This window comes from Salmo salar, chromosome ssa01 (assembly GCF_905237065.1).
Source record: "Salmo salar chromosome ssa01, Ssal_v3.1, whole genome shotgun sequence".
Classification (NCBI taxonomy): Eukaryota; Metazoa; Chordata; class Actinopteri; order Salmoniformes; family Salmonidae; genus Salmo; species Salmo salar.
In genome coordinates, this window is record NC_059442.1 from 114,875,903 (window position 1) to 114,903,102 (window position 27,200).

At 46.2% G+C, this 27,200-nt stretch overlaps 1 protein-coding gene across 7 annotated transcripts in view; it reads right to left on the reverse strand.

The window, feature by feature from the left end:
- LOC106591860 (dedicator of cytokinesis protein 1) overlaps nucleotides 1-27,200 on the reverse strand; it is a 723,705-nt gene that overhangs the window by 399,736 nt on the left and 296,769 nt on the right. For all 7 annotated transcript variants that reach the window (XM_045687698.1, XM_045687691.1, XM_045687686.1 and 4 more), the window contains exons 28-29: nucleotides 18,958-19,059; nucleotides 4,093-4,187 (exon numbers count right to left, since the gene is read on the reverse strand). In XM_045687698.1, the coding sequence (XP_045543654.1) occupies nucleotides 4,093-4,187; nucleotides 18,958-19,059 (197 nt within the window). The remainder of the gene's footprint in view (nucleotides 1-4,092; nucleotides 4,188-18,957; nucleotides 19,060-27,200) is intronic.

Sequence of the window (27,200 nt, forward strand, 5' to 3'; positions counted from 1 at the left end):
TTAGGTAACACACTAATATGACCCCCACAAGCCGATCTGCTAACTTCAGTCTGTGGCGTCCTAACAGTGTTAGGCAACACACTAATAGGACCCCCACAAGCCGATCTGCTAACTTCAGTCTGCGGCGTCCTAACAGTGTTAGGCAACACACTAATACGACCCCAAAGGAGCCTCGAACAAACACAAACATGTCAGTTGATTGGCTCTAGGAAGCTGAGGGCCTCACAAGACTCATCTGAAGATACCCCCGGTAACAGTTGGAAAAAACAAATGGAAGTACATATGGAGACTGTTTAGTGTAGAAAATAAGAGGTTAAATACAAATATATATGTTGCCTGATCATTCGTGTATATATATATATATATATATATATATATATATATATATATATATCACAGATATAGAATATACACTTCAGAACAAACCTCCTTTAGATGTTTGGGAGGGACTATCTGTTATTCAATGTGTTTCTATTGGCTAACAGCAGTAAGGACTATCTGTTATTCAATGTGTTTCTATTGGCTAATAGCAGTAAGGACTATCTGTTATTCAATGTGTTTCTATTGGCTAATAGCAGTAAGGACTATCTGTTATTCAATGGGTTTCTATTGGCTAATAGCAGTAAGGACGATCTGTTATTCAATGTGTTTCTATTGGCTAATAGCAGTAAGGACGATCTGTTATTCAATGTGTTTCTATTGGCTAATAGCAGTAAGGACTATCTGTTATTGAATGGGTTTCTATTGGCTAATAGCAGTAAGGACTATCTGTTATTCAATGTGTTTCTATTGGCTAATAGCAGTAAGGACTATCTGTTATTCAATGGGTTTCTATTGGCTAATAGCAGTAAGGACTATCTGTTGTTCAATGTGTTTCTATGAGCTAATAGCATATCCCTCCCACTGTAGTCTAGTGGTATGTTATGATCTATAGACAGACTGTAGTCTAGTGGTATGTTATGAATCTATAGACAGACTATAGTCTAGTGGTATGTTATGGATCTATAGACAGACTGTAGTCTAGTGGTATGTTATGATCTATAGACAGACTGTAGTCTAGTGGTATGTTATGATCTATAGACAGACTGTAGTCTAGTGGTATGTTATGGATCTATAGACAGACTATAGTCTAGTGGTATGTTATGATCTATAGACAGACTGTAGTCTAGTGGTATGTTATGATCTATAGACAGACTGTAGTCTAGTGGTATGTTATGGATCTACAGTGGGGCAAAAAAGTATTTAGTCAGCCACCAATTGTGCAAGTTCTCCCACTTAAAAAGATGAGAGCGGCCTGTAATTTTCATCATAGGTACACGTCAACTATGACAGACAAAATGAGAAAAAAATCCAGAAAATCACATTGTAGGGTTTTTAATGAATTTATTTGCAAATTATGGTAGAAAATAAGTATTTGGTCACCTACAAACAAGCAAGATTTCTGGCTCTCACAGACCTGTAACTTCTTCTTTGAGAGGCTCCTCTGTCCTCCACTCGTTACCTGTATTAATGGCACCTGTTTGAACTTGTTATCAGTATAAAAGACACCTGTCCACAACCTCAAACAGTCACACTCCAAACTCCACTATGGCCAAGACCAAAGAGCTGTCAAAGGACACCAGAAACAAAATTGTAGACCTGCACCAGGCTGGGAAGACTGAATCTGCAATAGGTAAGCAGCTTGGTTTGAAGAAATCAACTGTGGGAGCAATTATTAGGAAATGGAAGACATACAAGACCACTGGTAATCTCCCTTGATCTGGGGCTCCAAGCAAGATCTCACCCCGTGGGGTCAAAATGATCACAAGAACGGCGAGCAAAAATCCCAGAACCACACGGGGGGACCTAGTGAATGACCTGCAGAGAGCTGGGACCAAAGTAACAAAGCCTACCATCAGTAACACACTACACCGCCAGGGACTCAAATCCTGCAGTGCCAGACGTGTCCCCCTGCTTAAGCCAGTACATGTCCAGGCCCGTCTGAAGTTTGCTAGAGAGCATTTGGATGATCCAGAAGAGGATTGGGAGAATGTCATATGGTCAGATGAAACCAAAATAGAACTTTTTGGTAAAAACTCAACTCGTCGTGTTTGGAGGACAAAGAATGCTGAGTTGCATCCAAAGAACACCATACCTACTGTGAAGCATGGGGGTGGAAACATCATGCTTTGGGGCTGTTTTTCTGCAAAGGGACCAGGACGACTGATCCGTGTAAAGGAAATAATGAATGGGGCCATGTATCGTGAGATTTTGAGTGAAAACCTCCTTCCATCAGCAAGGGCATTGAAGATGAAACGTGGCTGGGTCTTTCAGCATGACAATGATCCCAAACACACCGCCCGGGTAACGAAGGAGTGGCTTCGTAAGAAGCATTTCAAGGTCCTGGAGTGGCCTAGCCAGTCTCCAGATCTCAACCCCATAGAAAATCTTTGGAGGGAGTTGAAAGTCCGTGTTGCCCAGCGACAGCCCCAAAACATCACTGCTCTAGAGGAGATCTGCATGGAGGAATGGGCCAAAATACCATCAACAGTGTGTGAAAACCTTGTGAAGACTTACAGAAACGTTTGACCTGTGTCATTGCCAACAAAGGGTATATAACAAAGTATTGAGATAAACTTTTGTTATTGACCAAATACTTATTTTCCACCATAATTTGTAAATAAATTCATTAAAAATCCTACAATGTGATTTTCTGGAATTCTTTTTCTCATTTTGTCTGTCATAGTTGAAGTGTACCTATGATGAAAATTACAGGCCTCTCTCATCTTTTTAAGTGGGAGAACTTGCACAATTGGTGGCTGACTAAATACTTTTTGCCCCACTGTATAGACAGACTGTAGTCTAGTGGTATGTTGTGATCTATAGACAGACTGTAGTCTAGTGGTATGTTATGGATCTATAGACAGACTATAGTCTAGTGGTATGTTATGATCTATAGACAGACTGTAGTCTAGTGGTATGGTATGATCTATAGACAGACTGTAGTCTAGTGGTATGTTATGGATCTATAGACAGACTGTAGTCTAGTGGTATGTTATGATCTATAGACAGACTGTAGTCTAGTGGTATGTTATGGATCTATAGACAGACTGTAGTCTAGTGGTATGTTATGCTCTATAGACAGACTGTAGTCTAGTGGTATGTTATGATCTATAGACAGACTGTAGTCTAGTGGTATGTTATGGATCTATAGACAGACTGTAGTCTAGTGGTATGTTATGATCTATAGACAGACTATAGTCTAGTGGTATGTTATGATCTATAGACAGACTGTAGTCTAGTGGTATGTTATGATCTACAGACAGACACTGAACATACTGTACATACTGACACATAGGCAAAGTGGGAGTGTATTGTCAAGGTTTTGTTTTTTAATTGGATATACGTGAGCATTTTTTGTAAAACAATTGCTAACTCCACAGATGAACATGTAAAAGTCCTAAAACTGTTTCATACTTCTTTCTCTTCGATCTGACAACTACATCAAAACAGACTCTCGTCTCAAACAAAACCTCCACTGTGACTCAGAACTTAACTTCAAAACCACACTTAATTCCAGTATTTATTTTCTTTACCAGACACACGTGGGAGATAGTTGGTGAAGGGGAGTGAAGCACCTAAATAAAATACAATAGTTACGAGCAGCAACAAAGTAAAGAGATGAGGACGATCAGATGAGGACCGTCACTGAGGAGATTAGCCAACTGTTATAAACCCCCAAACAAACCCAGACTCTCTATCATTCATGTTATTGTTTTACTCATCCGTCCCTCCCTCTTCTGTTTGCAGTGTGGACGCCGAGGCCCGTGTGGACGCCGAGGCCCGTGTGGACCCCCGAGGCCCGTGTGGACCCCCGAGACCCATGTGGACGCCGAGGCCCGTGTGGACGCCGAGGCCCGTGTGGACTCCCGAGGCCCGTGTGGACCCCCGAGACCCGTGTGGACGCCGAGGCCCGTGTGGTTTCGTGACAGAGATAAAAATACTTCCCTTCCTCACTCCTGATTCAGACTGCCGTTCCTAGGCAACAACGGCACGGCGAGATGTGTGTTTGTGTGTGTGTGTACAGCCACCCAGTCCCTGTACAGTACTCACTTATTCTGCATCATGTTCATGATGACCCAGTCACCAGGGTAGACATTCTTCCCAATGAGGTCCTTGAACATGATAAATGTTTCCATCAGGAAATCCTATGAGAGAGAGAGAGAGAGAGAGAGAGAGAGAGAGAGAGAGAGAGAGAGAGAGACATTAGCGATGAAGCCTGCGATTCTCAGGCCCAGGAAAAAATCAGAAGAACAATCTGGAATGAACCGTGATGATGGTTAAGGTTATAAACCCAGAGGAAAAGAGAAGCAGGGCATCAGATTGGTTCTGTCAGGTTAGGGTGCTTATAGACCGAGAGGTCTGAGTAGGGAGAGGAAAACTGAAAACTAGCTGTCATTGGCAGAGAGGTTTGGAACTCTTTCTTATTGGTCTATTAACTATGTCACCAGGCAGGCCAAAACTCCATCCCACCAAAACAGGCTGATATTTCAGGCGATCTTTTCAAACAGCTCTTCCACTAAAAGGGCATTATCATTATTTTCACAGTAGCATTCCAACCTCATAGTGCAAAAATATATATATAGTGCCTTTGGAAAGTATTCAGACCCCTTGCCTTTTTCCAAATGTTGTTACGTTACAGCCTTATTCTAAAATGTATTAAATCGTTTTTTCCCCCTCAATCTCATTGTATTTCTCACATGCTCCGAATACAGGTGTAGACATTACATTGAAATGCTTACTTACAAGCCCTTAACCAACAATACTTTAAGAAGATAATTTTAAAAAAATTAAGTGTTAAAACCTCTCTTGGGTAGGGGGCAGTATTTTCATGGCCGGATGAAAAACGTACCCAAATTAAACTGCCTTCTACTCGGGCCCAGAAATGCATATTATTGGTAGATTTGGGTAGAAAACACTCTGAAGTTTCTAAAACTGTTTGAATGATGTCTGTGAGTATAACAGAACTCATATGGCAGGCAAAAACATGAGAAAAATCCAACCAGGAAGTGGGAAATCTGAGACTTGTAGTCTTTCAAACCATTGCCTATTGAAACTACAGTGTCTGTGGGGTCATTTTGCACTTCCTACGGCTTCCACTAGATGTCAACAGTCTTTAGAAAGTTGTTTGAGTCTTCTATGGTGAATTTTGAGGGAATAACAGCCGGTTCAAGCAGTGGACTGTCTGAGGTCATGTAGTTACTTCCTGCGCGTTCACGCATGGCTAGCATTTTTTATTTTTCTTCTGTAATGAATACGCTATTGTCCGGTTGGAATATTATTGATTATTTATGTTAAAAACACCCTAAGGACTGATTGTAATCATCGTTTGACATGTTTCTACAAACGGTAATGGAACTTTTGAGCTTTTCGTCTATTGATTTGCACTCCTTCATCGTGCCTTTGGATTAGTGTTCTGGACGCGCCAACAAAACAGAGGTATTTGGACATAAATTATGGACTTTATCGAACAAATGAACAATTCTTGTGGAAGTGGGAGTCCTGCAAGCGCATTCCGCCGAGGATCAGCAAAGGTAAGGAAAGATTTATAACACTAATTTAGAGTTTTGTTGATGCCATGACTTGGCGGGTAGCTGTATAGCTTGCATTGATGGCTGAGCTCTGTTCTCAGAATATTGAACAATGTGCTTTCTCCGTAAAGTTATTTTGAAATCTGACACAGCGGTTGTATTAAGAAGTAGTGTATCTATAAATCTTTAAATAATTGTTGTATATTTTGTCAACGTTTATGATGAGTATTTCTGTAAATTAATGTGCACATTCACCGGAGGTTTTGGGAGGCAAACATTTTCTGAACAACACGCGCCAATGTAAAATGCTGTTTTTGGATATAAATATGAACTTGATCGAACAAAACATACATGTATTGTGTAACATGATGTCCTATGAGTGTCATCTGATGAAGATCGTCAAAGGTTAATGCTTCATTTTAGCTGTATTTCTGGTTTTTGTGCGCCTCTCCTTGCTAGGGAAAATGGCTGTGTGGCTTTTCTTGTTTAGGTGGTTTCCTAACATAATCTAATGTTTTGCTTTCGCTGTAAAGCCTTTTTGAAATCGGACAATGTGGTTGCATTAACCTGTTTTGGCTAGGGGGCAGTATTTTCACAGCTGGATAAAAAACGTACCCGATTTAATCTGGTTACTACTCCTGCCCAGTAACTAGAATATGCATATAATTATTGGCTTTGGATAGAAAACACTCCAAAGTTTCTAAAACTGTTTGAATGGTGTCTGTGAGTATAACAGAACTCAAATGGCAGGTCAAAACCTGAGAGATTCCTTTACAGGAAGTGGCCTGTCTGACCATTTCTTGAACTTCTTTGCCATCTCTATCTTTTACAAAGGATCTCTGCTCTAACGTGACACTTCCTACGTCTTCCATGGGCGCTCAGAGCCCGGGAAAAACCTGAATGTCGTCATCACAGCCCCAGGCTGAAACACATTATCGCCTTTCTCAAGTGGCCGATCAAGGGACTCTGGGCTTAGGCGCGTGCCCTGGCCGCCCCCGTCTTTGTGATTTTTCCTCTGTTTGCCGAAAAGGAGATTCCCGGTCGGAATATTTTAAACAGCGGTTGACATGCTTCGAAGTACGGTAATGGAATATTTAGAATTTTTTGGTCACGAATTGCGCCATGCGCACGACCCTGATTTACCATTTCGGATAGTGTCTGGGACGCACGAACAAAACGCCGCTATTCGGATATAACGATGGATTATTTTGGACCAAACCAACATTTGTTATTGAAGTAGCAGTCCTGGGAGTGCATTCTGACGAAGACAACAAAAGGTAATCAAACTTTTATAATAGTAAATCTGATTTTGGTGAAGGCTAACCTTGCCGGGTGTCTAAATAGCTAGCCCGTGATGGCTGGGCTATGTACTTAGAATATTGTAAAATGTGCTTTCACCAAAAAGCTATTTTAAAATCGGACATATCGAGTGCATAGAGGAGTTCTGTATCTATAATTCTTAAAATAATTGTTATGCTTTTTGTGAACGTTTATCGTGAGTAATTTAGTAAATTGTTAGTAAATTCCCCGGAAGTTTGCGGGGGGTATGCTAGTTCTGAACGTCACATGCTAATGTAAAAAGCTGTTTTTTTATATAAATATGAACTTGATTGAACAAAGCATGCATGTATTGTATAACATAATGTCCTAGGTGTGTCATCTGATGAAGATCATCAAAGGTTAGTGCTGCAATTAGCTGTCTTCTGGGTTTTTGTGACATTATATGCTATCTTGAAAAATGGGTAGTCTGATTATTTCTGGCTGGGTACTCTGCTGACATAATCTAATGTTTTGCTTTCGCTGTAAAGCCTTTTTGAAATCGGACAGTGTGGTTAGATAAAGGAGAGTCTTGTCTTTAAAATGCTGTGAAATAGTCATATGTTTGAAAAATTGAAGTTTTTGTATTTTTGAGGAATTTGTAATTCGCGCCACGCCTATCATTGGATATTGGAGCAGGTGTTCCGCTAGCGGAACGTCTAGATGTAAGAGGTTAAGGAGAAGTGTATCTTTAAAATGGTGTAAAATAGTCGTATGTTTGAGAAATCTGAATTATGAGATTTTGGTTGTTTTGAATTTGCCGCCCTGCTATTTCACTGGCTGTTGGGAGTGTGTCCCGCAGGTGGGACGGTCACGTCCCACATACCCAAGAGAGGTTAACTAAAAAATAGATAACAAAACATTTGAAAATAGAAGTAACAAATAATTAAACAGCAGCAGTAAAATAACAAGCAAGGCTATATACAGGGTGTTACGGTACAGAGTCAATGTGGAGGCTATATACAGGGTGTTACGGTACATTGCGGGTTTACTGATTTGCCAGTCGTGCTGCACTTCGCTCCGCAGGTAATATTAAATTTCATTACATTACAACGGTTTGATTTGTTTGATCTGAGCAATTTTTTAGCTAGCTACATAGCTGTCTTTGTATCAAAGATAATTGTGTAGTTTAGAGTAATTATCGAGGTTAGCTAGCCAGCTATTTTCGTCCGCCGCAAAGCCGTTCCTAGCTAGCCAACCTTTACCGACTAGCAGCACTGTAGAAACTTATACATTGCAACGGAACGATTTGAGTAGTGTAGTGTTAGCTAGCTACATAGTTGTCTTTGTCATAGTTTGATAATTGTGTAGTTTAGAGTAATTATCGAGGTTAGCTAGCCAGCTATTTTCGTCCCCCGCGACGCCATTTTTCCAAACCTAGCCAACTATTACCGACGAGCAGCATCGTAGAAACTAAATACATTACAAAGGAACGTCTTGATTAGTGTTATGTTAGCTAGCTACATAGTTGCCTTTGTATCATGATAAGGTGTAGTACTGAAACTATCGAGGTTACCTAGCCAGCTACACTTTCAAACAAAGTCAACAACGCAGCCACTGCTAGCTAGCCTACTTCACCAGCCAGCAGTACTGTTTCATTTTAGTCATTTTAGTCAATAAGATTTTTGCAACGTAAGCTTAACTTTCTGAACATTTGAGACGTGTAGTCCACTTGTCATTCCAATCTCCTTTGCATTAGCGTAGCCTCTTCTGTAGCCTGTCAACTATGTGTCTGTCTATCCCTGTTCTCTCCCCTCTGCACAGGCCATACAAACGCTTCACACCGCGTGGCCGCTGCCACTCTAACCTGGTGGTCCCAGCGCGCACGACCCACGTGGAGTTCCAGGTGGAACTGCCGGTCTGCTGCCAACAAGGCAGAGTTCATCTCAGCCTATGCTACCCTCCAGTCCCTCGACTTCTTGGCGCTGACGGAAACATGGATTACCACAGATAACACTGCTACTCCTACTGCTCTCTCCTCGTCTGCCCACGTGTTCTCGCATACCCCGAGAGCATCTGGCCAGCGGGGTGGTGGCACTGGAATCCTCATTTCTCCCAAGTGGACATTCTCTCTTTCTCCCCTGACCCATCTGTCTATCGCCTCCTTTGAATTCCATGCTGTCACAGTTACCAGCCATTTCAAGCTTAACATCCTTATCATTTATCGCCCTCCAGGTTCCCTTGGAGAGTTCATCAATGAGCTTGACGCCTTGATAAGTTCCTTTCCTGAGGATGGCTCACCTCTCACAGTTCTGGGTGACTTTAACCTCCCCACGTCTACCTTTGACTCATTCCTCTCTGCCTCCTTCTTTCCACTCCTCTCCTCTTTTGACCTCACCCCTCTCACCTTACCCCCCCTACTCACAAGGCAGGCAATACGCTTGACCTCATCTTTACTAGATGCTGTTCTTCCACTAATCTCATTGCAACTCCCCTCCAAGTCTCCGACCACTACCTTGTATCCTTTTCCCTCTCGCTCTCATCCAACACTTCTCACTCTGCCCCTACTCGGATGGTATTGCGCCGTCGCAACCTTCGCTCTCTCTCTCCAGCTACTCTCTCCTCTTCCATCCTATCATCTCTTCCCTCTGCTCAAACCTTCTCCAACCTATCTCCTGATTCTGCCTCCTCAACCCTCCTCTCCTCCCTTTCTGCATCCTTTGACACTCTATGTCCCCTATCCTCCAGGCCGGCTCGGTCCTCCCCTCCTGCTCCGTGGCTCGACGACTCATTGCGAGCTCACAGAACAGGGCTCCGGGCAGCCGAGCGGAAATGGAGGAAAACTCGCCTCCCTGCGGACCTGGCATCCTCTCTACATTTTCCTCTTCTGTCACTGCTGCTAAAGCCACTTTCTAACACTCTAAATTCCAAGCATCTGCCTCTAACCCTAGGAAGCTCTTTGCCACCTGCTCCTCCCTCTTGAATCCTCCTCCCACTCCCCCCCTCCTCCCTCTCTGCGGATGACTTCGTCAACCATTTTGAAAAGAAGGTCGACGACATCCGATCCTCGTTTGCTAAGTCAAACGACACCGCTGGTCCTGTTCACACTGCCCTACCCTGTGCTTTGACCTCTTTCTCCTCTCTCTCTCCAGATGAAATCTCGCGTCTTGTGACGGCTGGCCGCCCAACAACCTGCCCGCTTGACCCTATCCCCTTCCTCTCTTCTCCAGACCATTTCCGGAGACCTTCTCCCTTACCTCACCTTGCTCATCAACTCATCCTTGACCGCTGGCTACGTCCCTTCTGTCTTCAAGAGAGCGAGAGTTGCACCCCTTCTGAAAAAAACCTACACTCGATCCCTCCGATGTCAACAACTACAGACCAGTATCCCTTCTTTCTTTTCTCTCCAAAACTCTTGAATGTGCCGTCCTTGGCCAGCTCTCCTGCTATCTCTCTCAGAATGACCTTCTTGATCCAAATCAGTCAGGTTTCAAGACTGGTCATTCAAATGAGACTGCTCTTCTCTGTGTCACGGAGGCTCTCCGCACTGCTAAAGCTAACTCTCCTCTGCTCTCATCCTTCTAGACCTATCTGCTGCCTTTGATACTGTGAACCATCAGATCCTCCTCTCCACCCTCTCCGAGTTGGGCATCTCCGGCGTGGCCCACGCTTGGATTGCGTCCTACATGACAGGTCGCTCCTACCAGGTGGCGTGGCGAGAATCTGTCTCCGCACCACGTGCTCTCACCACTGGTGTCACCCAGGGCTCTGTTCTAGGCCCTCTCCTATTCTCGCTATACACCAAGTCACTTGGCTCTGTCATATCCTCACATGGCATCTCCTATCATTGCTATGCAGACGACACACAATTAATCTTCTCATTTCCCCCTTCTGATAACCAGGTGGCGAATCGCATCTCTGCATGTCTGGCAGACATATCAGTGTGGATGACGGATCACCACCTCAAGCTGAACCTCGGCAAGACGGAGATGCTCTTCCTCCCGGGGAAGGACTGCCCGTTCCATGATCTCGCCATCACGGTTGACAACTCCAATGTGTCCTCCTCCCAGAGTGCTAAGAACCTTGGCGTGACCCTGGACAACACCCTGTCGTTCTCCACTAACATCAAGGCGGTGACCTGATCCTGTAGGTTCATGCTCTACAACATTCGCAGAGTATGACCCTGCCTCACACAGGAAGCGGCGCAGGTCCTAATCCAGGCACTTGTCATCTCCCGTCTGGATTACTGCAACTCGCTGTTGGCTGGGCTCCCTGCCTGTGCCATTAAACCCCTACAACTCATCCAGAACGCCGCAGCCCGTCTGGTGTTCAACCTTCCCAAGTTCTCTCACGTCATCCCGCTCCTCCGCTCTCTCCACTGGCTTCCAGTTGAAGCTCGCATCCGCTACAAGACCATGGTGCTTGCCTACGGAGCCGTGAGGGGAACGGCACCTCCGTACCTTCAGGCTCTGATCAGGCCCTACACCCAAACAAGGACACTGCGTTCAACCACCTCTGGCCTGCTGGCCCCCCTACCTCTGAGGAAGCACAGTTCCCGCTCAGCCCAGTCAAAACTGTTCGCTGCTCTGGCACCCCTATGGTGGAACAAGCTCCCTCACGACGCCAGGACAGCGGAGTCAATCACCACCTTCCGGAGACACCTGAAACCCCACCTCTTTAAGGAATACATAGGATAGGATAAAGTAATCCTTCTAACCTCCCCCCCCCAAAAAAAAGATATAGATGTACTATTGTAAAGTGGTTGTTCCACTGGATATCATAAGGTGAATGCACCAATTTGTAAGTCGCTCTGGATAAGAGCTTAAATGTAAATGTACAGAGTCAATGTGGAGGTTATATACAGGGGGTACCAGTACAGAGTCAACGTGGAGGTTATCTATAGGGGGTACCGGTACAGAGTCAATGTGGAGGCTATATACAGGGGGTACCGGTACAGAGTCAATGTGGAGGCTATATACAGGGTGTTACGGTACAATGTGGAGGATATATACAGAGTGTTACGGTACAGAGTCAATGTGGAGGCTATATACAGGGTGTTACGGTACAGAGTCAATGTGGAGGCTATATACAGGGGGTACAGTACAGAGTCAATGTGGAGGCTATATACAGGGGGTACCGCTACAGAGTCAATGTGGAGGCTATATACAGGGGGTACCGGTACAGAGTCAATGTGGAGGCTATATACAGGGGGTACCGCTACAGAGTCAAAGTGGAGGCTATATACAGGGGGTACCGCTACAGAGTCAATGTGGAGGCTATATACAGGGGGTACCGGTACAGAGTCAATGTGGAGGCTATATACAGGGGGTACCGGTACAGAGTCAATGTGGAGGCTATATACAGGAGGTACCGGTACAGAGTCAATGTGGAGGCTATATACAGGGTGTTACGGTACAGAGTCAATGTGGAGGCTATATACAGGGGGTACCGGTACAGAGTCAATGTGGAAGCTATATACAGGGGGTACCGCTACAGAGTCAATGTGGAGGCTATATACAGGGTGTTACGGTACAATGTGGAGGATATATACAGAGTGTTACGGTACAGAGTCAATGTGGAGGCTATATACAGGGTGTTACGGTACAGAGTCAATGTGGAGGCTAAATACAGGAGGTACCGGTACAGAGTCAATGTGGAGGCTATATACAGGGGGTACCGGTACAGAGTCAATGTGGAGGCTTTATACAGGGTGTTACGGTACAATGTGGAGGATATATACAGAGTGTTACGGTACAGAGTCAATGTGGAGGCTATATACAGGGTGTTACGGTACAGAGTCAAATGTGGAGGCTATATACAGGGTGTACCGGTACAGAGTCAATGTGGAGGATATATACAGGGGGTACCGCTACAGAGTCAACGTGGAGGTTATCTATAGGGGGTACCGGTACAGAGTCAATGTGGAGGCTATATACAGGGGGTACCGCTACAGAGTCAATGTGGAGGCTATATACAGGGGGTACCGGTACAGAGTCAATGTGGAGGCTATATATAGGGGGTACCGGTACATAGTCAATGTGGAGGCTATATACAGGGTGTTACGGTACAATGTGGAGGATATATACAGAGTGTTACGGAACAGAGTCAATGTGGAGGCTATATACAGGGTGTTACGGTACAGAGTCAATGTGGAGGCTATATACAGGGGGTACCGGTACAGAGTCAATGTGGAGGCTATATACAGGGGGTACCGGTACAGAGTCAATGTGGAGGCTATATACAGGGTGTTACGTACAATGTGGAGGATATATACAGAGTGTTACGGAACAGAGTCAATGTGGAGGCTATATACAGGGTGTTACGGTACAGAGTCAATGTGGAGGCTATATACAGGGGGTACCGCTACAGAGTCAGTGTGGAGGCTATATACAGGGGGGTACCGCTACAGAGTCAATGTGGAGGCTATATACAGGGGGTACCGCTACAGAGTCAATGTGGAGGCTATATACAGGGGGGTACCGGTACAGAGTCAATGTGGAGGCTATATACAGGGGGTACCGGTACAGAGTCAATGTGGAGGCTATATACAGGGGGTACCGGTACAGAGTCAATGTGGAGGCTATATACAGGGTGTTACGGTACAATGTGGAGGATATATACAGGGTGTTACGGTACAGAGTCAATGTGGAGGATATATACAGGGTGTTACGGTACAGAGTCAATGTGGAGGCTATATACAGGGGGTACCGCTACAGAGTCAATGTGGAGGCTATATACAGGGGGTACCGCTACAGAGTCAATGTGGAGGCTATATACAGGGGGTACCGCTACAGAGTCAATGTGGAGGCTATATACAGGGGGTACCGGTACAGAGTCAATGTGGAGGCTATATACAGGGGGTACCGGTACAGAGTCAATGTGGAGGCTATATACAGGGTGTTACGTACAATGTGGAGGATATATACAGAGTGTTACGGAACAGAGTCAATGTGGAGGCTATATACAGGGTGTTACGGTACAGAGTCAATGTGGAGGCTATATACAGGGGGTACCGCTACAGAGTCAATGTGGAGGCTATATACAGGGGGTACCGCTACAGAGTCAATGTGGAGGCTATATACAGGGGGTACCGCTACAGAGTCAATGTGGAGGCTATATACAGGGGGTACCGGTACAGAGTCAATGTGGAGGCTATATACAGGGGGTACCGGTACAGAGTCAATGTGGAGGCTATATACAGGGGGTACCGGTACAGAGTCAATGTGGAGGCTATATACAGGGTGTTACGGTACAATGTGGAGGATATATACAGGGTGTTACGGTACAGAGTCAATGTGGAGGCTATATACAGGGGGTACCGCTACAGAGTCAATGTGGAGGCTATATACAGGGGGTACCGCTACAGAGTCAATGTGGAGGCTATATACAGGGGGTACCGCTACAGAGTCAATGTGGAGGCTATATACAGGGGGTACCGGTACAGAGTCAATGTGGAGGCTATATACAGGGGGTACCGGTACAGAGTCAATGTGGAGGCTATATACAGGGGGTACCGGTACAGAGTCAATGTGGAGACTATATACAGGGTGTTACGGTACAGAGTCAATGTGGAGGCTTTATACAGGGGGTACCTGTACAGAGTCAATGTGCTGGGGTACAGGTTAGTGGATGTAATTGAGGTAATATGTACATGTAGGTAGAGTTAAAGTGATTATGCAGAGATAATAAACAGAGAGTAGCAGCAGCGTAAAGAGGGGTCTGGGTAGCCCTTTGATTAGCTGTTCAGGAGTCTTATGGCTTGAGGGTAGAAGATGTTTAGAAACCTCTTGGCTTCTAGTGGTATGAGATGTGGCTGGTTCTCTGTCTGGTACCAGTCGACCCAGTAGGGATGTGAGATGTGGCTGGTTCTCTGTCTGGTACCAGTCGACCCAGTAGGGATGTGAGATGTGGCTGGTTCTCTGTCTGGTACCAGTCGACCCAGTAGGGATGTGAGATGTGGCTGGTTCTGTCTGGTACCAGTCGACCCAGTAGGGATGTGAGATGTGGCTGGTTCTGTCTGGTACCAGTCGACTCAGTAGGGATGTGAGATGTGGCTGGTTCTGTCTGGTACCAGTCGACCCAGTAGGGATGTGAGATGTGGCTGGTTCTGTCTGGTACCAGTCAACCCAGTAGGGATGTGAGATGTGGCTGGTTCTGTCTGGTACCAGTCGACCCAGTAGGGATGTGAGATGTTGCTGGTTCTCTGTCTGGTACCAGTCGACCCAGTAGGGATGTGAGATGTGGCTGGTTCTGTCTGGTACCAGTCTACCCAGTAGGGATGTGAGATGTTGCTGGTTCTCTGTCTGGTACCAGTCGACCCAGTAGGGATGTGAGATGTGGCTGGTTCTGTCTGGTACCAGTCGACCCAGTAGGGATGTGAGATGTGGCTGGTTCTGTCTGGTACCAGTCGACTCAATAGGGATGTGAGATGTGGCTGGTTCTGTCTGGTACCAGTCAACCCAGTAGGGATGTGAGATGTGCCTGGATCTCTGTCTGGTACCAGTCAACCCAGTAGGAATGTGAGATGTGGCTGGTTCTGTCTGGTACCAGTCGACCCAGTAGGGATGTGAGATGTGGCTGGTTCTCTGTCTGGTACCAGTCGACCCAGTAGGGATGTGAGATGTGGCTGGTTCTGTCTGGTACCAGTCGACCCAGTAGGAATGTGAGATGTGGCTGGTTCTGTCTGGTACCAGTCGACCCAGTAGGGATGTGAGATGTGGCTGGTTCTCTGTCTGGTACCAGTCGACCCAGTAGGGATGTGAGATGTGGCTGGTTCTCTGTCTGGTACTAGTCTACCCAGTAGGGATGTGAGATGTGGCTGGTTCTGTCTGGTACCAGTCGACCCAGTAGGGATGTGAGATGTGGCTGGTTCTCTGTCTGGTACCAGTCGACCCAGTAGGGATGTGAGATGTGGCTGGTTCTGTCTGGTACCAGTCAACCCAGTAGGGATGTGAGATGTGGCTGGTTCTGTCTGGTACTAGTCGACCCAGTAGGGATGTGAGATGTTGCTGGTTCTCTGTCTGGTACCAGTCGACCCAGTAGGGATGTGAGATGTTGCTAGTTCTCTGTCTGGTACCAGTCGACCCAGTAGGGATGTGAGATGTGGCTGGTTCTGTCTGGTACTAGTCGACCCAGTAGGGATGTGAGATGTGGCTGGTTCTGTCTGGTACCAGTCGACTCAGTAGGGATGTGAGATGTGGCTGGTTCTGTCTGGTACCAGTCAACCCAGTAGGGATGTGAGATGTGCCTGGATCTCTGTCTGGTACCAGTCAACCCAGTAGGGATGTGAGATGTGGCTGGTTCTGTCTGGTACCAGTCGACCCAGTAGGGATGTGAGATGTGGCTGGTTCTCTGTCTGGTACCAGTCGACCCAGTAGGGATGTGAGATGTTGCTGGTTCTGTCTGGTACCAGTCGACCCAGTAGGGATGTGAGATGTGGCTGGTTCTGTCTGGTACCAGTCGACCCAGTAGGGATGTGAGATGTGGCTGGTTCTCTGTCTGGTACCAGTCGACCCAGTAGGGATGTGAGATGTGACTGGATCTCTGTCTGGTACCAGTCTACCCAGTAGGGATGTGAGATGTGGCTGGTTCGGTCTGGTACCAGTCGACCCAGTAGGGATGTGAGATGTGGCTGGTTCTCTGTCTGGTACCAGTCGACCCAGTAGGGATGTGAGATGTGGCTGGTTCTGTCTGGTACCAGTCAACCCAGTAGGGATGTGAGATGTGGCTGGTTCTCTGTCTGGTACCAGTTGACCCAGTAGGGATGTGAGATGTGACTGGTTCTGTGTCTGGTACCAGTTGACCCAGTAGGGATGTGAGATGTGGCTGGTTCTGTGTCTGGTACCAGTCAACCGAGTAGGGATGTGAGATGTTGCTGGTTCTCTGTCTGGTACCAGTTGACCCAGTAGGGATGTGAGATGTTGCTGTGGTCCAAGTCACCTTCACTCACTATAAATCTCAGAGAAAGGCCTGTCTTAATCAACGTGATTTCTTGCCGTACCAGGGACTGAAGCAGAGTCCTGGAGACAGGCTCTGTATATTTTGTCACATATTGTTACGGGAGCGACGTAGGAGATGAGAAGAAGTTACGGAGAGGTGAAGGTTTATTAACTGACGGACAGGAACACATAACAAACACAATACGGAACAATGAGGACACAGGGAACACAACCAGGGAACAGACAGATAAACAGGGGGTAATCACAGGAAACACAACCAGGGAACATATAGATAAACAGGGAATCACAGGAAACACAACCAGGGAACAGACAGATAAACAGGGGGTAATCACAAGGTACACAACCAGGGAACGGACAGATAAACATGGTAATCACAGGGAACACAACCAGGGAACGGACAGATAAACAGGGGGTAATCACAAGGTACACAACCAGGGAACGGACAGATAAACAGGGGTAATCACAGGAAACACAACCAGGGAACAGACAGATAAACAGGGGGTAATCACAAGGGAACACAACCAGGGAACGGACAGATAAACATGGGGTAATCACAGGGAACACAACCAGGGAACGGACAGATAAACAGGGGGTAATCACAAGGTACACAACCAGGGAACAGACAGATAAACAGGGGTAATCACAGGGAACACAACCAGGGAACGGACAGATAAACAGGGGGTAATCACAAGGTACACAACCAGGGAAAGGACAGATAAACATGGTAATCACAGGGAACACAACCAGGGAACAGACAGATAAACAGGGGGTAATCACAGGGAACACAACCAGGGAACAGACAAACAGGGGGTAATCACAGGGAACACAACCAGGGAACAGACAGATAAACAGGGGGTAATCACAGGGAACAGACAAACAGGGGGTAATCACAGGGAACACAACCAGGGAACAGACAGATAAACAGGGGGTAATCACAGGGAACACAACCAGGGAACAGACAAACAGGGGGTAATCACAGGGAACACAACCAGGGAACAGACAGATAAACAGGGGGTAATCACAGGGAACACAACCAGGGAACAGACAAACAGGGGGTAATCACAGGGAACACAACCAGGGAACAGACAAACAGGGGGTGTTCACAGGGAACACAACCAGGGAACAGACAGATAAACAGGGGGTAATCACAGGGAACAGACAAACAGGGGGTAATCACAGGGAACACAACCAGGGAACAGACAAATAAACAGGGGGTAATCACAGGGAACACAACCAGGGAACAGTCATGTTTTGCAGAGGGGTCAAATACTTATTTCCCTCATTAAAATGCAAACATACAAAATCAGCAGGGGATCAAATACTTTTTCAACCCACTGTAACAACATAAAATGAAAGTGTGATATTGTGGTATCCCCACTTCGATAACGGAGACTGAACAGGTTGACATTGTGATACATGATTCAGATCTAGTAGGATTGTGATAATGATTCAGATCTAGTAGGATTGTGATAATGATTCAGATCTAGTAGGATTGTGATAATGATTCAGATCTAGTAGGATTGTGATAATGATTCAGATCTAGTAGGATTGTGATACATGATTCAGATCTAGTAGGATTGTGATAATGATTCAGATCTAGTAGGATTGTGATAATGATTCAGATCTAGTAGGATTGTGATAATGATTCAGATCTAGTAGGATTGTGATACATGATTCAGATCTAGTAGGATTGTGATAATGATTCAGATCTAGTAGGATTGTGATAATGATTCACATCTAGTAGGATTGTGACAATGATTCACATCTAGTAGGATTGTGATAATGATTCAGATCTAGTAGGATTGTGATAATGATTCAGATCTAGTAGGATTGTGATAATGATCCAGATCTAGTAGGATTGTCATAATGATTCAGATCTAGTAGGATTGTGATAATGATTCAGATCTAGTAGGATTGTGATAGAATAGTGATGACAGGAGATCTTGACAAGTAGAACAGGCTGAATGGGCTTCTTGAATTGGCATGGTCAGGCAGAGAGGCCATACAACTAGCCTAGATTGACATGGACTTTACAAGGGGATGGTCATTCTATAGCCTATATCTCTATAACAGAAATGGGAGCTTCACCACAAAGGATAAACATAACAAAACAGTGCAGTCTGATTGGCTGATTGACTAGGTATAGTCAGGAAGTGAGGCGTTGAACTCACCACAACGTCGGTCCTCATCTTGCCGAAGGTGTTGATCAGGTGAGTGTAGTGGTAGTCGTCCATCTGTCTCAGAGTAGCAGTCATGCTGGCCACGAAGCTGCCCTGTACAGAGAGGGGGGAGATGGATTGAGAGAGGGGGGGAGAGATGGAGAGAGGGGGAGATGGAGAGAGAGAGAGGGGGGGAGAGAGAGAGATGGAGAGAGAGAGCGAGTGAGAGAGGGAGAGAGAGATGGAGGGAGAGATAGAGAGGGGGAGAGAGATGGAGGGAGAGAGCGAGAGATAGAGAGGGGGAGGGAGAGGAGAGAGAGAGCGAGAGAGGGGGAGGGAGAGGAGAGGGAGAGAGAGGAGAGAGAGAGAGTGAGAGAGGGTGGAGGGAGAGGAGAGATGGAGAGCGAGAGAGAGGGGGGAGAGGAGAGATGGAGAGAGAGAGAAAGAGAGAGAGAGAGAGAGAGGGGGGAGAGATGGAGAGAGAGATACAGAGAGGGGGGAGAGAGAGAGATGGGGTACAGAGGGAAAGAGAGAGAGAGAGCGAGGGGGGAGAGATGGAGAGAGAGATACAGAGAGGGGGGAGAGAGAGAGATGGGGTAGAGAGGGAAAGAGAGAGAGGGGGAGAGGGAAACATTCAATACACAATACAAAACACATAGTTCATACTGTAATTAGAGTCCAGTAAAAGCAAAAGCTCAATGATTGTTGTTTGTCTTGAGAAGCAGAAGGAGCAGATGGAGAGGAGGAAAATGAGCTCAATTATCAAGTCAGAGTCAAAGCTGGGCAAGCTAATAGCCCTGTTGAGCTGAGACTGGGAGACGGGCCTGGAATGGGTCCTACAGCCAGGCTGGGCTGAGACTGGGAGACGGGCCTGGAATGGGTCCTACAGCCAGGCTGGGCTGAGACTGGGAGACGGGCCTGGAATGGGTCCTATAGCCAGCCAGGCTGGGCTAGCTAATAGCCCTGTTGAGCTGAGACTGGGAAACGGGCCTGGAATGGGTCCTACAGCCAGGCTGGGCTGAGACTGGGAGACAGGCCTGGAATGGGTCCTACAGCCAGGCTGGGCTAGCTAATAGCCCTGTTGAGCTGAGACTGGGAGACGGGCCTGGAATGGGTCCTACAGCCAGGCTGGCTGGGCTGAGACTGGGAGACAGGCCTGGAATGGGTCCTACAGCCAGGCTGGGCTGAGACTGGGAGGCAGGCCTGGAATGGGTCCTACAGCCAGGCTGGCTGGGCTGAGACTGGGAGACAGGCCTGGAATGGGTCCTACAGCCAGGCTGGGCTGAGACTGGGAGACAGGCCTGGAATGGGTCCTACAGCCAGGCTGGGCTGAGACTGGGAGACAGGCCTGGAATGGGTCCTATAGCAGGCTGGGCTGAGACTGGGAGACAGGCCTGGAATGGGTCCTACAGCCAGGCTGGGCTGAGACTGGGAGACAGGCCTGGAATGGGTCCTATAGCAGGCTGGGCTGAGACTGGGAGACAGGCCTGGAATGGGACCTACAGCCAGGCTGGGCTGAGACTGGGAGACAGGCCTGGAATGGGTCCTACAGCCAGGCTGGCTGGGCTGAGACTGATAGACAGGCCTGGAATGGGTCCTACAGCCAGGCTGGGCTGAGACTGGGAGGCAGTCCTGGAATGGGTCCTACAGCCAGGCTGGGCTGAGACTGGGAGACAGGCCTGGAATGGGTCCTACAGCCAGGCTGGCTGGGCTGAGACTGATAGACAGGCCTGGAATGGGTCCTACAGCCAGGCTGGGCTGAGACAGGGAGAGAGGCCCAGTCAGAAGCCTGAGCTGAGACAGGGAGAGAGGCCCAGTCAGAAGCCTGAGCTGAGACGGGGAGAGAGGCCCAGCCAGAAGCCTGAGCTGAGACGGGGAGAGAGGCCCAGCCAGAAGCCTGAGCTGAGACAGGGAGAGAGGCCCAGCCAGAAGCCTGAGCTGAGACAGGGAGAGAGGCCCAGCCAGAAGCCTGAGCTGAGACAGGGAGAGAGGCCCAGCCAGAAGGGCGAGAGAGGGAGAGAGGCCCAGCCAGAAGCCTGAGCTGAGACAGGGAGAAAGGCCCAACCAGAAGCCTGAGCTGAGACAGGGAGAGAGGCCCAGCCAGAAGCCTGAGCTGAGACAGGGAGAGAGGCCCAGCCAGAAGCCTGAGCTGAGACAGGGAGAGAGGCCCAGCCAGAAGCCTGAGCTGAGACAGGGAGAGAGGCCCAGCCAGAAGGGCGAGAGAGGGAGAGAGGCCCAGCCAGAAGCCTGAGCTGAGACAGGGAGAGAGGCCCAGCCAGAAGGGCGAGAGAGGGAGAGAGGCCCAGCCAGAAGCCTGAGCTGAGACAGGGAGAAAGGCCCAACCAGAAGCCTGAGCTGAGACAGGGAGAGAGGCCCAGCCAGAAGCCTGAGCTGAGACAGGGAGAGAGGCCCAGCCAGAAGCCTGAGCTGAGACAGGGAGAGAGGCCCAGCCAGAAGCCTGAGCTGAGACAGGGAGAGAGGCCCAGCCAGTCTCAGACATTGAAGGATAACTGGACTGAGAGAAGAGTTAGAGTAGAGTGTTTGAGATATTGGCACAGTGTGATAAAAATGATTGGTGTTGAAGTGTCCGGGAGGGGTCAAGAGAGAGATGGATTGGACAAAGGATAAAGTGGAGTGAAAAATGAACATCTCTCTCTCTCTGAGGGAAGAGTTATAGAGACTGCAAGAGGGAATGGTTATAGAGACTACAAGAGGGAAGGGGTGTGGAGACTACAAGAGGGAAGGGGTGTGGAGACTACAAGAGGGAAGGGGTGTGGAGACTAGAAGAGGGAAAGTGTGAGACTACAAGAGGGAAGGGTGTGGAGACTAGAAGAGGGAAGGGGGTGTGGAGACTACAAGAGGGAAGGGGTGTGGAGACTAGAAGAGGGAAGGGGTGTGGAGACTACAAGAGGGAAGGGTTATGGAGACTACAAGAGGGAAGGGGTGTGGAGACTACAAGAGGGAAGGGTTATGGAGACTACAAGAGGGAAGGGGTGTGGAGACTACAAGAAGGAAGGTTTATAACGACTACAAGAGGGAAGGGTTATAGAGACTACAAGAGGGAAGGGTTATAGAGACTACACGAGGGAAGGGTTATAGAGACTACAAGAGGGAAGGGGTGTGGAGACTACAAGAGGGAAGGGGTGTGGAGACTACAAGAGGGAAGGGTTATGGAGACTACAAGAGGGAAGGGGTGTGGAGACTACAAGAGGGAAGGGGTGTGGAGACTACAAGAGGGAAGGGGTGTGGAGACTACAAGGCTGACTGAAGATGTCTTACTAGAGGGAAGGGTTATAGAGACTACAAGAGGGAAGAGGAGTGGAGACTACAAGAGGGAAGGGTTATAGAGACTACAAGGCTGACTGAAGATGTCTCACAAGAGGGACTGCAATGTGTTAGACTGGAGGAGGATTAACAGTCTGAACGAAGGTGTTCATGAATAACTACTGTATTATCAACCCATTCATTTGATTGGCTGCACCAACTAACTTACCTGATCTACAACTATACAACGGTAAACCAATACCTAGAAACCAACGTTCAATAATCACAATACATTTGGGAAATTCCACAAGTGTTTTTTCTTAGAGAAGTCCCCCCTCCCCCTCGTATAAATGCTGACATCTCAAACACAGCTTGAAAAAAGAAAAGTTAATTAAAGGTGAAACTGAATCAACACAATATGCATGAGAAGACATTAGCATGATGAAGTGTTGAGGATAAACGTTCAGACAGACATGATGTTACAGCTGGCTGGAGTGTAGCCTGACCTCAGAGACACGGTCTGTCACCAGTCAACATTTAACCACTTAGTACAGGTCAGAATGAACACACTTCACCTTTCTGGTGACACAAATACATCCTTCATAAATATATTGTTCTCTGAATTAAATACATGAACTACTGTTTTTTTTGTTGTTGACATGATTAAGTCCCAAATGGCACCCTCCTTCCCTATGTAGTGCACTACATTTGACCAGAACCCTATGGGACGCCGGTCAAAAGTAGTGCACCGTGTAGGGAATAGGGTGCCATTTGGGACATATTCCAGAATATTAATATTCAGAGATCATAACAGTCAAGAGAGAACATGTCATGAGGCAACTTCAGAGGCAGAGCTTCATTTTAGACATTTTTAATTTGATTTTTAATTTAACCTTTATTTAACTAGGCAAGTCAGATAAGAACTAATTCTTATTTACAATGATGACCTACCGGGGAACAGTGGGGTTAACTGTCTTGTTCAGGGGCAGAACGACAGATTTTGTTACTGTCAGCTCTGGGATTCGATCTTTCAACCTTTCGGTTACTGGCCCAACGCTCTAACCACTAGGCTACCCGCCTCTAACCACTAGGCTACCCGCCTCTAACCACTAGGCTACCTGCTCTAACCACTAGGCTACCCGCCTCTAACCACTAGGCTACCCGCCTCTAACCACTAGGCTACCCGCCTCTAACCACTAGGCTACCCGCCTCTAACCACTAGGCTACCTGCTCTAACCACTAGGCTACCCGCCTCTAACCACTAGGCTACCCGCCTCTAACCACTAGGCTACCCGCCTCTAACCACTAGGCTACCTGCCTCTAACCACTAGGCTACCTGCCTCTAACCACTAGGCTACCTGCCTCTAACCACTAGGCTACCCGCCTCTAACCACTAGGCTACCTGCTCTAACCACTAGGCTACCCGCCTCTAACCACTAGTCTACCCGCCTCTAACCACTAGGCTACCTGCTCTAACCACTAGGCTACCTGCCTCTAACCACTAGGCTACCTGCCTCTAACCACTAGGCTACCTGCTCTAACCACTAGGCTACCCGCCTCTAACCACTAGTCTACCTGCCTCTAACCACTAGTCTACCTGCCTCTAACCACTTGGCTACCTGCCTCTAACCACTAGGCTCCCTGCCTCTAACCACTAGGCTACCTGCCTCTAACCACTAGGCTCCCTGCCTCTAACCACTAGGCTACCCGCCTCTAACCACTAGGCTACCCGCCTCTAACCACTAGGCTACCCGCCTCTAACCACTAGGCTACCCACCTCTAACCACTAGGCTACCCGCCTCTAACCACTAGGCTACCTGCCTCTAACCACTAGGCTACCTGCCTCTAACCACTTGGCTACCTGCCACCCCTATTTTCACAAGCCTGGAGAGATAACACTTTATACGGGTCAGATGTACCTCCCCTGGTCTCCCATCACTACAGCCTGAGAACGGAGAACAATTAGACTAGGCTTGATTAGAAAGGAGGAGGCTTCTCATTCCATTCCTTCCTTTCCTAACCGCTGAACAAAGGATCCAATTACTTGATAGCAGGGGCAGATTAAGGAAGAGAGGGGGGGTACAGAGGGAGAAAACAGGAGGAGGAAACGAAAGAGGGAACTCCTTAAATAAATAGTAATAGCCCAGCTGTCTCTCTTTCTAAATTGCTGTGCTACAACAGAACAGTGTAGAGTAGATTATTCCCCATGGGAATAGAGCAGATTAATCTAGCACAGATTAGAGATGATTCCCCAAGGTAATAAAACAGATTAATCTAGCACAGATTAGATATGATTACCCAAAGTAATAAAACAGATTAATCTAGCACAGATTAGATATGATTCCCCAAGGTAATAAAACAGATTAATCTATCACAGATTAGATATGATTCCCCAAGGTAATAAAACAGATTAATCTATCACAGATTAGAGATGATTCCCCAAGGTAATAAAACAGATTAACCTATTACAGATTAGAGATGATTCACCAAGGTAATAAAACAGATTAATCTATCACAGATTAGAGATGATTCACCAAGGTAATAAAACAGATTAATCTATCACAGATTAGATATGATTCACCAAGGTAATAAAACAGATTAATCTATCACAGATTAGAGATGATTCACCAAGGTAATAAAACAGATTAATCTTTCACAGATTAGAGATGATTCACCAAGGTAATAAAACAGATTAATCTATCACAGATTAGAGATGATTCCCCAAGGTAATAAAACAGATGAATCTAGCACAGATTAGATTATAATATTGCCTAAGGGAATAAAGCAGATTAATCCCTCATTACATGAATATACTGGTGGACATATTTGAATGATCCTTAAAGGCCAATCTGCAGTTGCTAAATCCATCCATAATTGAATGATAAATATCCATTGATTGTTGAAGAATATAATTGATGAATCCCTCATTACATGAATATACTGGTGGACATATTTGAATGATCCTTAAAGGCCAATCTGCAGTTGCTAAATCCATCCATAATTGAATGATAACTATCCATTGATTGTTGAAGAATATAATTGATGAATCCCTCATGAGTTCAGTTCAACTGTCACTCTCCATCAGAACCCAAATATCAGCTTGTTTTTACTGCAATATTTATAAACATCGTAAACAAAACACTGTATAGACTCAAAACATGGTTAAAACTATCATTTGGGTTGTCAGTCGTTCCATATCTCTGTCTGTGAATTTGAGTGTGTCTACATTTCTCCATGTCCGTCCCTTAGCTTTTTACCAAAACAGAGGCGGGCAGGTACGCTGTTAATGTTTCAACTACGTATTGCCCCTTTTAGCCTCGTTCCAAAACAATGTAATTGCTGCTTTGGCCACCGGGGGCTGGTAATGGAGGTAAAAATCCATGATGGCAAATTAAATCCAAATGGCACCCTATTCCCTATATAGTGCACTACTATTGACCAGGGCCCACACTATTCCCTATATAGTGCACTACTATAGACCAGATGGCACCCTATGCCCTATATAGTGCACTACTATAGACCAGATGGCACCCTATTCCCTATATAGTGCACTACTATAGACCAGATGGCACCCTATTCCCTTTATAGTGCACTACTATAGACCAGATGGCACCCTATTCCCTATATAGTACACTACTTCAGACCAGAGCCCATAGGGAATAGGGAGCCATTTGGGAAGAAAGCCATATAATCTATTCTCCACATCTCTCTCTGTTGATATGTTCAAGTGCAGAGTAATGTGTGTATAACACTTCCTCACCGAAAAAGGGAGCGAGACCTCTGAACAACAATTAGTCTACAATTAAATGTAAAAATGATTTGAGAACGTAGTGTACCTGTTTTTGCAGTAAACAAGGCAGAAACAAGACATCAATGGGGCACTAATGGAAAAGTTATGTCCGGAGTGCAGACTAGAGGTATTGACTTGTAAGTTTGCCAGGAACTTGATGAGTACCTCTATACAGTCTCAACCCTCTGTGTGCTTCTAACTCCTCTGGTCTGTCTCCAGTGAGAACTAAAGAGGTGCCCACATGCCCACACAGACTCAAGCAAGCTAGGGCTGACCCCGTTTGGTTGATAGGCTGTTGGTCGACCCAGATATCTACAGTCCAGCAGTAGCAAATATATATATATATATACATATATATATATATATATATATATATATATATATATATATATATATATATATATAACATACATACATACATACATGCATACATACATACATACATACATACATACATATATATATATATACACATACATGCATACATACATACATACATACATATATATATATACACATACATGCATACATACATACATACATACATACATACATACATACATACATATATACATACATGCATATATACACACACACACACACACACACACACACACACACACACATATATATACAGTGGGAAGAACAAGTATTTGATAACCTGCATAATCGGCAGTGTTTCCTACTTACAAAGCATGTAGTGGTCTGTAGTTTTTATCATAGGTACACTTCAACTGTGAGAGACGGAATCTAAAACAAAAATCCAGAAAATCACATTGTATGATTTTTAAGTAATTCATTTGCATTTTATTGCATGACATAAGTATTTGATCGCCTACCAACCAGTAAGAATTCCGGCTCTCACAGACCTGTTAGTTTTTCTTTAAGAAGCCCTCCTGTTCTCCACTCATTACCTGTATTAACTGCACCTGTTTGAACACCTGTCCACACACTCAATCAAACAGACTCCAACCTCTCCACAATGGCCAAGACCAGAGAGTTGTGTAAGGACATCAGGGATAAAATTGTAGACCTGCACAAGGCTGGGATGGGCTACAGGACAATAGGCAAGCAGCTTGGTGAGAAGGCAACAACTGTTGGTGCAATTATTAGAAAATGGAAGAAGTTCAAGATGACGGTCAATCACCCTCGGTCTGGGGCTCCATGCAAGATCTCACCTCGTGGGGCATCAATGATCATG